The sequence below is a fragment of the Phaethon lepturus genome, unplaced genomic scaffold, assembly GCF_000687285.1.
Source record: "Phaethon lepturus isolate BGI_N335 unplaced genomic scaffold, ASM68728v1 scaffold11667, whole genome shotgun sequence".
In the NCBI taxonomy this organism is placed as follows: Eukaryota; Metazoa; Chordata; class Aves; order Phaethontiformes; family Phaethontidae; genus Phaethon; species Phaethon lepturus.
The window spans coordinates 4,412-14,818 of NW_010551167.1; the positions used below are offsets into that span (position 1 = coordinate 4,412).

The 10,407-nt window shown below is 42.2% G+C and overlaps 1 protein-coding gene across 1 annotated transcript in view; it reads right to left on the bottom strand.

The window, feature by feature from the left end:
* LOC104623659 (SPARC-like protein 1) overlaps window positions 1-9,107 on the bottom strand; it is an 11,117-nt gene extending 2,010 nt beyond the window's left edge. The window contains exons 1-8 of the mRNA XM_010290811.1: window positions 9,054-9,107; window positions 8,872-8,925; window positions 5,346-6,515; window positions 3,853-3,922; window positions 3,102-3,220; window positions 2,386-2,506; window positions 1,437-1,573; window positions 493-641 (exon numbers count right to left, since the gene is read on the bottom strand). Of these exons, the coding sequence (XP_010289113.1) occupies window positions 493-641; window positions 1,437-1,573; window positions 2,386-2,506; window positions 3,102-3,220; window positions 3,853-3,922; window positions 5,346-6,515; window positions 8,872-8,925; window positions 9,054-9,107 (1,874 nt within the window). The remainder of the gene's footprint in view (window positions 1-492; window positions 642-1,436; window positions 1,574-2,385; window positions 2,507-3,101; window positions 3,221-3,852; window positions 3,923-5,345; window positions 6,516-8,871; window positions 8,926-9,053) is intronic.
* Between the last annotated feature and the right edge of the window lie 1,300 nt (window positions 9,108-10,407).

The following is a 10,407-nucleotide window of genomic DNA, read 5'->3' on the forward strand; positions in this document are numbered from 1 at the left end:
TGACGTTCTCAGAAGCTGGGGACTTCCTCTGAATTGTGACACTGGTGCTGTCTTAACGTAGCTGCTCCTTAAACTGAAAGACTTGTGTAGTATTAGTTGAAAACTACGGGTACCTCACTAGTGAATTATTGCTGACAGGCCTCTGCCGGTTGCTTTTAACTTCAGTAATAACAAGGATCTTATGAGCCTTGTTTTCTTCCAGGATCAGGGCATTAGTAGCTATTAAGACACTGTAGACCTTAAGGTGTCATACATGGTGATTATGAAAGGCAAGAGGATAGCAGGTTCTGACCTAAGACATCGCTTCAGCAAAACAATGAGAGAAGTTCTGTGGTAGAGACGAATGCCTTCTTAGAAAGAGGAGGATACTGGCTTCTATCAGCTGAGGGACTGGTCCTGTATGTAGAGAATCTTTAAAGTGGTTTAGAAAAGTAAACCAGCCTGAACTTAAACAGCAAATTGAAACAGAACCCAAAGATTTATTTTTTTTACCTGTCAACAGGGTGTTGATCAAGCTGATGAAACTGCCAGTGCACAGGATACACATACATGTGATAATTTTTCTCAAAGTCATGCAGAAGCAGCTCAACTGTGTGGTCACCAGCCATGAGGCGCTTGTCATTCTGATAGATTTTTTTTACCTGAACACAACAGAAAAGTTGATATTTTTTGTTGAGGGATGAAGATCTGTCCTGAAGAGAACTATCCAGCAAGAGAATAGAATGGTTTGGAGAAATGAAACATGATAAAATACCACTGGGGAAGTGAGTTTTAGTGTTTGTGACCATACAAAGCACAAAAAGCTTGTTTCAAGTAGTCCAGATGATTTTTGTTGCTGTCTATGTCAACTTTGGAGGTAACTAGAAAGGAATTGAAATTCCTGCGGTCTAATTGTCAGACTCAGCTAAACTGGGCAGTAGCCTCAGGTTGGTAGGAGATTAAACCAATTTGATCACATTTGTTGATCTTCTGTTCTGAGGCAAGCAACTCAGCTTTTGGTGTGAAATAAGCCATCTCAGAAATCACCTAATTTGTATCACTTAGTATGAGACGTTCCAGGGAGGTCAAAGTCCCTCCTGATAACTGCGTAAGTAGTCTTTGGTGTTGCTCAAGGATATTTTGTATAAACCTGCTGTGGTCTACGGCATATACCTCCTATTCCAGAGTTAGAGAAGCCAGGTCTTGGTTTAACTTACACTGTTTTCTAACAGCTATGGCTTTTTAGGCAGTTATGGCATCTATATCTTCAAAAACAAACTACTGTCACCAATTCACTTGCAACTTGTGAATCTAATCAAGTCTAAATTGCATTAACCACAAAGGGAACACTCATAGGAAACGGGAAAACTCGTAAGATGTAAACTACTTTTTTTTCACATGGTTAGTCTGGCTCTAACAATGTAACTACATGGTCTTATGTGAAAAGGATTGCTGACCTTACTCCTTTGCTTTTCAGTTAGAAATCCAGAAGTACCCAGATCACGTTCATAATATTGCATAAGGATGTTTTTGAGCCAGTCTCGCATCCGGAGGGGGAACTGATCCACTTCATAATCAGTACAGTGGGGGATGTCTGTGCCAAACAGGAAAGCTTTTGTTAACAAGTTATCTGCGAAGTCCTCATATTTTTGAGCCAGGTTAGATTTGAGTCTTGCTAGCAAACTTCCAGTCGAGATTAAAATTGATGGAACATAAAATTTGGAATGCAAATAATGGGTTCAACTATAAATCTACAATTCTTTGGCGCACATGCTTAACCAATTGTGCAAGCCACAACCTTTACGTATCTGCGCAGCTTCTGAGCTGAGTTGTGCAGTGAAACTCTTATCAGTCAGTTGCATGAAAGCCGAGTTCTTGACAGCAAAGGAATATTCTGACTGAGAGTGCATTTTCCTCCCAGGGTATGCAGCAGTTGAAGCGCTTGGAAATCAGTTTGGGCTTTTAGATCCGGATTTCTGTATTTGGCATCTCAGTAGTTTTTTGTTGGGTTTTTTTTGTTTGTTTGTTTTTGGGGTTTTTTTTTGTTACTTGACATTTTCATTTATTAACTGACTGTAAATACCGGTTTTCTGATCAAGGTATTTTAAAAAAATCTTGAGATGCTATAGCAATGGGAGCATGTAAGACAGTGCAGGGGCAAGACAGGGTTGACGACAAATCGGTGTAAGCACTCAAGGGATGTCTTTAGGATTCAGATGTTTAATACCCTTAATTATAGAAAAAGGGACTTTTTAGACATGTTTAGGATTTGAAGGCCTTAATTAGCAAATAATTGATGCAGAAGGGGGAGAATGGGAAGAAAGCAGATAACCGAGGGCTAGCTGGTGGTTAAGACTACTGGCTCCTTATAGCTAAGTGAATTCTTCATAGAAAAACAAGCCTTACATTTGCAGGAGCCCATATAGTCTAGGTGCAGCTGGCGTCCCATTTTTGTCCCTTCAAGTTGACATTTGGTGCCAAAGAGTTGACATGTGCCATCATAAGTCTTATTATCCGTACCACAAACCTAGAGGAGGAGTGAAAAACAAAACCACCCCCACTGTGGTGAGAAAAATTCTGGTCGCTCATATAGGCATTACAATAATAAAACTATATGGTGTAACAATTGTGAATACTCACAGAGAATACATGTGATCAGAAGCATTGAAAATTGTAGTTGTTATGTGTCTACATAAGGATTAGTTGTCTGAACTTACACACCCAGTTTCAAGACACTTGAATTTATTTTTGTGTGGTAGTAATATAGTTTCTGCGATGGTACAGGATTATTATACTAAATATGTACTAGTATTTAGTACGTGCTCTAAACCACCAAATGGATAAATAGAACTTCTAGTGACAGGGAAAAACTATGATCCCTGAGAGCATAAGTGAAGCAAATCACTTCAGGTACTACGTAGCTACATGTGTTCATGCTATTCTCAAACTATAGTCAGTGAGTTTGGGTACTTGATACTTACTTTTACAATTACCGGAATCACCCAAACCCACTTGCATGCTTTTGCGGGTAGACTTATTCTAAATAATAGCAGGGGAACGTGTTATGTTGTAAACATTGTAGTCAGCTTTCCCCCATGCTGTGCACTGAATGAAGTACTTACATGCTCATAGTCTTTGGTGGAAGGGCAAGCAGCAGGGTCTTGGCAAATACAGCTGGGTTTCCCTTGTTTATCCGCATGGCAGACCTTACCTCTTTTGCAGTGGAAGTTCCTACATGGGTCTAGTGATCATAGCAAGAAGGAGGGGCTGTTAGAGGGGATGGGACGAAGCCAAATGTCTCTGTCAGGTACTACTTGACAGTCAAAGCAAAATACAGCCCAGTATTCACCAAGAAGTCAACTGCTTTTTGTCAGTTTCTTAAAACGCAGACCAAACTTTAAATGAGGATTGCTGTGAGACTTCTGGCAGTTCCAGGTTTGAGGTGGATGGGGAAATAAATTTCTCATAAAAAGCTATTTCTGCTATAAGGACTGACATTCACTTCCAAGCCTCTTTTGGTGAAACACACCCCATCCGTCCTTGCTGAACACAGCACTGGCACTTGTCCCACTCCTAGCTGGATTCAAGCTACTGTTCTGAAACTGAACGGCCTCAATGCAAGGTAATTCCCATTCCTTTATAACTGACACAAAAATTTGTGCACTGTCTACAAATGTTTTTCACAAACAAATGAGTAAATCCAAGGGTGTATGGAAGGGATTCTCTGGGAACACGACTGCGGTGCAGGATTATGCACAAGCACAGTTCAGCCATGTGAAATAGTGCGCTGCCAAAGGCAGAAAAGAAATGCAGACCAGCAGATTCCCCAGCCGCAGAATTAGCAGTTACGTGATGGCTTTGCTTATGGCTTACCCAGGAGAGCCTCCTCACTCTGGTTGTTTGCACTTTCCGTCTCACCGTAGGAACTGCCTGTAGTCTTAACCTGTACAGTGACAGAGATATAAGCAGCGGTTGTGGTAAATCTCGGGAAGAAAAAAACGCTTGGGCAAAGTTTTTTCAGGTACAAATTAGAGCTGACTGAGGCACAGTCTGTTCTGTCCGCAGCAGAAAGAGGTTGCTGTGCAAAATGCGCGAGACGTGCATAAAGCCTCTGGTAGGACCAAAGCGCTCTGTTATTCGGGAGGGGAAAAAAAAGTAGGAGGTGGAGAGAGAGAAGCAGGAGCTCAGCAAGGCCTGAGCACCCGGAGGTTCTGCCGTCCGTGACATAGAGCAGCGGAGCGCCTTGGGCTTGGCAGAATTGGTGCTTCAAGTCTTAGCTGGCACCGGGCACCTCCAGGTCAGGGAGCATGAGCTGCCTCTCAGTAGTGCCGGGGAGCACAGAATCACAGAATCACTAGGTGGGAAAGGACCATCAAGATCATCAAGTCCAACCATTAATCCAGCGCCACCATGTCCCCTAAACCATGTCCTGAAGCGCCACATCCACACGTTTCTTGAACACTTCCAGAGATGGCGACTCCACCACCTCCCTGGGCAGCCTGTTCCAATGCCTGACCACCCTCTCAGTGAAGAAATTTTTCCTAATATCCAATCTAAACCTCCCCTGGCGCAACTTGAGGCCATTTCCTCTTGTCCTATCAGGAAATAGGAGTGCTGCTCACGGAGCAGCGGCACCGTGAGCTGCCAGGCCAGAGGCATGAAGCAGGAGAAGGGAAGGATGCATCTTCAGTTCTGACCCTTCTTTGGTGCCGTGGGGAGGTGCCTGCCCTCTTTCAAACGGATGCCTCCCATAATTTTTTTTAATGTTACAGATCCTTATGTAACGGCCGTAGGAAAACTCACTCCTTTCTTTTGAAGAACGCCCTTGATAGTCCGCTGGTTATCTAACGGCTAACCGGGGTGCAGAAGATCTGAGTGCAACGTCCTCCTTTGAAGGGACAAAGCTCACATCCACCTAGTGAAAGTGCCCTAGCCACGAGGATGGTAGTTATTCTGGGGACTCTGCCCCTGCCTCTCCAAGCTGTTCACTTTTGTGTTTAAAGTCTTTGGGAGAGAGAAGTGAACAGGCTTTCCTAGCTGGCTCGAGACTAGGTTCCCAGTTTTGTACCTGTGTATCCATATGTATTTGTGTGTTTCATTATACAGCCCATCAGGCTGGAGCTCTTACATGAGTGGTGCTCACTTCCTTTCTGGTACAAGTCATCTAAATGTTACATGTGAAGTCACACAGCATGAACCAGAGGAATAGTGGATAAGAGGGGAGATGAGACTTCTGCATATTAATAAATTATTACATCTGTTTTTTCTCCAAAATGTCCTTACAATCATCAGGAATTTAAATTTGGCACTGGTGTCCCCCCCCCTTTTTTTTCTAGTATTCCAAATGTATTTTAAAGAGAATTTACCTTATCTTCAGTTTCCATTGAATTCATGCTCTGAACAGAGCTACTCGTTTCCAGTTGTTGCTTGCTGTCAGAATCAGGTGGCTCACGATCGTCGTTATCTTGTCCAGAGTGAATAAGATCTTTAATCTTGACATCTTGGTAATCCTCGGTCTCTCTACGAACCGCAGTGTCATCTTTGGTGGTTCCTTCCCCGTCATGCTCAGTACTGGTGCTCTCCTGGACATTACTCTGGATTCTCTCCTCTTCCTCATAGGCTGCTTCTTTCCAGGTATTGCTGCGATCTTCCTCGCCATCAACATCACCACTGTCGTGACCATCATCATCAACACTACTGTCCTCCGTATGTTGTCTTTTCACCACTGCGTCATGATCACTCTGATAGTTTAATTGAATGTTGTCTCTCATATCTTGGCTTTGCTGTTTGTCATCCTGATCTTCGTTACTGATTTTTTGAGAGAGGGGGATTTCTTCTTTATAGGGCTTCGTCTGGCTGTTCTCCCTCTCTTCTTCCTCTAGGTCAAACGTCTCACCATGTCTCTTGGTTATCCGGATTGGTTGGCTGGAATCTCTCAGGATCTCATCAGATTGCATGCCGTTTTCATTTTGCTGTCTTTTATATTGGTTACCTTGATTTGTCTGGTGGCCTTTGTTCTTCATATCACTGTAATGGGTTTCTTCACCCCATTCCTCATCCTCTTCTTCCACACCTTCTTCATCACTTTCACTGTTTTTTTCAGATAGGCCAACTGTATTTTTATTATATTTCCACGTGTTACGCTCACGATCAAGACTGAGAGCATCCACTGGATTTTCTGTATTGCCCAGAACATGCCGGTTGGCTGTATTGCTGTGTTTCTCATGCCTCCTGAACTGGTAATGCTCAGAGCTGGGCTGTTCTCTGCCGCTGCTTCCAGAGTCACTGTCCCGGTTATCAGAAGCCAAATCTGGCTTATTGTGCAGCGCAAGGAAATTGATGCTTTTTAGGCTATTTTTCACTTGATGCTCGCTACCAGTTCTTCCTTGTTTTCTAGTGGTTTGGGGCTCATCCCTGTGCTCAGCGTCTGGTACTGATAACTCTGGTTTTAGGTTTTTGTGACTGGGCAGCGAATCACCCTTGTCTACGTACCCTGAGTTCTCTTCCTTTGGGGCTTCAGGATTAATATCTTCAGTCTTAAAAAAATAAATTAACAACTAGATTAATAAATCTTAGAATTTATTTGAAGTCAACACAATGTTATTTTTGCCTTGTACTGCAAAGCATGACACTGACTTTATTTGTTTTCTTTGTAAATGCTCCTCTCAAGCTAGCCCAGAGCATCAAATTCACAGCTGATTTAAGTTCCATTTCTCAGCAAATTTGTTTATCTGCGCCTTCTTTTATAGTTGGAGTTTCTGAAGAAGTCTGTTTCAGATCTCGTAAGAGAGAGATGCATAGGGGATGTCTTGTGAAATCTCAAAATGCTTAGTTAGTAATTTGGTTTCATAACTTCAGGCGCCTGTAGGCTGCAGTAATTATCACTGCAGATATTCATTTTCCTACATAGATAAATGGGACGCCTGGGAAAAGAGGGGCAGGGAGAGAGAGAGCACTTTTCACAAGGTGTTGGGGTAGTAATTCCGGAGCAGTGCACTATTTCATAATCAACGTATTAATCTGCTTTGAGTCTGATACATCATTGCTTCCTAGCTGAGTTCATCGGGAACTATTGTATTATTTGTTGGCAACTACCGTATCGTAAGCTCACTGGCAGGAGTCGTAGGTGTTTGCTGACTGCTGCCAAGCCAACAGCAAAACTAGTAACTTCAGTGGAAAAGGTTCAAATTCTTGAGGAGAAAGCAGGTACTGGAGTGACCATTAGCTCTTGCTGCAGCAATTGCCTTTCTGCCGCTCTTTGCATCACAGCAGCCGCTGGGCGAGCCCAGGCGCTTCCAATAGCAGCAACGTCTGATGTATTTCTGAACACCACCTATGGCTGTCCAGTGTTACTTATTGCTCACTGATGCTGATTTTCCTTAAAGCTTTTGCGGGGGTTTATTTAGGAAGATCAGACCTTCTCCGTGCCCAAGTTGCTGGTATAGCATTTTCTCTGGTGTGGGCAGAGTCGTGACTGCTGGGAAGCAAACACTCCGTTAACAAATACCCGTACAAATTTTAAAAAGTGGTAGGATAAGAAATATTAATTAGGCTCTTGGCAGATCAGCTATATCCTATTTCCTAGGGTCAAGGTGGTATCTGAATGTTTTACAGGTTTGTCTTTTGCCTACTGTACTTGCTGATGCAGGAAAAGTACTAGGCAATATATTCACTAAGTCGTTTCCAACTCTCACTTTTTCAGGGAAAGATTGTATGCTTGCTCACATCTAACAAATTCAGTGAAGAGCTTTTCCAGATTAAATGCACATTTCTTGAAGACCTCACAAAAAGTGATCATCAGTTCCAAGTGAATATGCAACATCTATCAAAGGCCAATTATCCCCTATCAGTAGCTAATTACAGCTACATTGACTGAAATTTGCCATCATGTTAAGAGACCCAAGCCGGGTCTTGCAATATTTTGCTTTGATGCAAGTGTCTTCAGTATGAGTTGTTTCTGGGAGACAGCTGTAGGCTGCAAACTAGTGTTTATACCATAATTTGTTCCACTGGATACTTCATTAGGAAAAGTTAATTTTTTGGTTTTCATAATGCAGAGCACCATCCGAATCAACATGAAATGCATCTGAAAAGCTGCACAGAGTGGGTTATAATCCAGAATTAAAAAAAAAAATAGTTAGCCTAAGAGTTGGGATTTTGCATTTCTTGCTACAGAGCATGCTCTGAATTTAGTTATTCTAAAACATTAATTGGCTTGGAGTCAAGGTCCATTTGTGTCTGAACCAGAGATGCTCACCAGAATGGTGCAATAAAAAGGAATTTTAATTCTGATCAACCATGAATGCAAAACTGTGAGCTCTGTTATTAGCATGCATATATGGCATGGGGCTGCTGAAGTCATCTATCACACAGACCCGACGGTAGTGAATCTGGCTTGTCAGCCACAGTGTACTTTCCCAAGATGAGCTGTACCTAATGCTCTGCATTGTGAATATGAAATATTCACATATTATTTCATATTATGAAATACATGGTGGCTAAAATTCTTACATCATTGAGACTGCATATGATCACTTGGTATGATAAATTGAGGAATGCGTCTTCCTTGTTTACTCAAGCAGCCATAACCACCAGTTCGACTGTCAGCGAAGCTTACTGTTTGTACAAATACAGGTGTAATAATTATATGTGGGGATTCATTTACGGTAATTTTTTCAAATAAGTGAAACTTCTTGTGAGCTTTAGATTTTATCCCGTTCTGTTTCTAGCTATGTAATATGCGAGGCATGAGATGCTTGGTACTAATTCTTGCGGTGAGGGGGCCTATATTTTTTTTAACCTAAATCAAATTGCTGCATATATGCTAATGTGTTTTATATATTTGAAATAAATAATATAGGTTGCCTCTTAATGTTTATAGAACAAGATTACCTTTTCTGGAGTTTTCTGTCCACGGGTTCCGAGTTTGTAGTGTAAGGGATGGGTCTAGAATAGACAAATATATTCAATATCTATATGTAAATAAAAGTCTTGTATAGGTCAATGGAATAACATAGAGCATTCACAGAATGGAAAATTAAGTGCCCAGTAATAATAGCATGATGAGGACTTACTGGAATAGCAAAAGCTGATCCTACAAGACAAATGAAGAGAGCTACAGCCTTCATGCTCTCCAGATCTCGTAGAGGACAATAGTTAACGGTGCAGTGGTAGAGTTTAGAGGTTTCCTTTCTGCAAGCAACATGAAAAGAAATAAAGTTAGGATTTGGGCATAACGGTCTAGAAATGCTGGATGGAAGCAATGTAGTGGCTTGCTTAGTCTGAAAACCCACGCAATTTCCATGCAGTGTCCAGTTGTATGTAAACTCAGGTGTTAGACCAGCTGATCTAGAGGACAATTTGGCCTTCGTTCTTTTACAGGACTCAAGCTGTATGCTGTGTTCACAAACTCGAGTGGTGTTACTGAAAGGCAGAGTTATGACTGTACATAGGTTCAACTATGTAAATCTTCATCCACTCTTCTGAGATACTACTTTGTGAATAATGTCCCTTTTTATTTAGTTCTAAGACAATGCCTGTTTGTGGCATCTCTACAGCCAAGGTGTCTCCTGGCTGCTGTCCTTTGTGGCTCTAGCAGGAAGAATTAAGTGGCAAAGTTCTGCTCAGCACGTCTCAGAGCCCAGAAATGCTGTCTGGGCTGCCTGACGGACAGGTGCCGTCCTGCTTTGGAAGCAACAAACCCAACTCTGCTACGCAGCAGTGAGTGAGACGGATAGCTGGAAGAACTTGTAATGCACTGGGAATTTCCTCAGTCTATGCTAATACCTTAATGTGAGTGAAAGACAGGCAACTCATTTTTACCTTGGATATCACCAGCAAATTTTCTCACTTTTGCAGTGCACATGAACTGGAAGTTTCTATAGCTGTAGCTGTATCACTGGGAAAAGCAAAAACAAACGAGTCATATTGTTTCTGTTTCCCCTTCTTCTTTTTTTTTACTGCATTGCTTTCTTACTCTTTTAATTTCCTCATGTTCTTTTTTCTGTATTCATAGGGAATCAGTAGGATTATCAATCTGCTTGGGTTTCTGCTCTTATTCTGCTGGCTGTTCTTCCTTGGAAATTGTCTTCTCGGTCTTCATCCCCCCCTTGCCCTTTAAAATACTGTCACTTTCCACCTAACACATGTCCCTTTTCATTGCTTCCCCCTTTCCTAATGAAACTCGTTGTCCTTCGTTGACGAGCGTCGTCTGTTGCTGACTGGACTCCCTGGCATATGAAGAAACTGGTAGAGGTTTCAGCCAGTTAGGTCAACTGTATTCAGTCACGAGGCTCAATGTACGGTTTTAAAATGTTGTTCACCCAGATGTTTTTTCTTGGGGAGGGGGAGGAACCCAAAACCCCAAAAGGAGAATTGCAGAGGAGCTTGTGTCCATGGGAGCCAGAATGGTGAAGCAAGAAGCAAGAC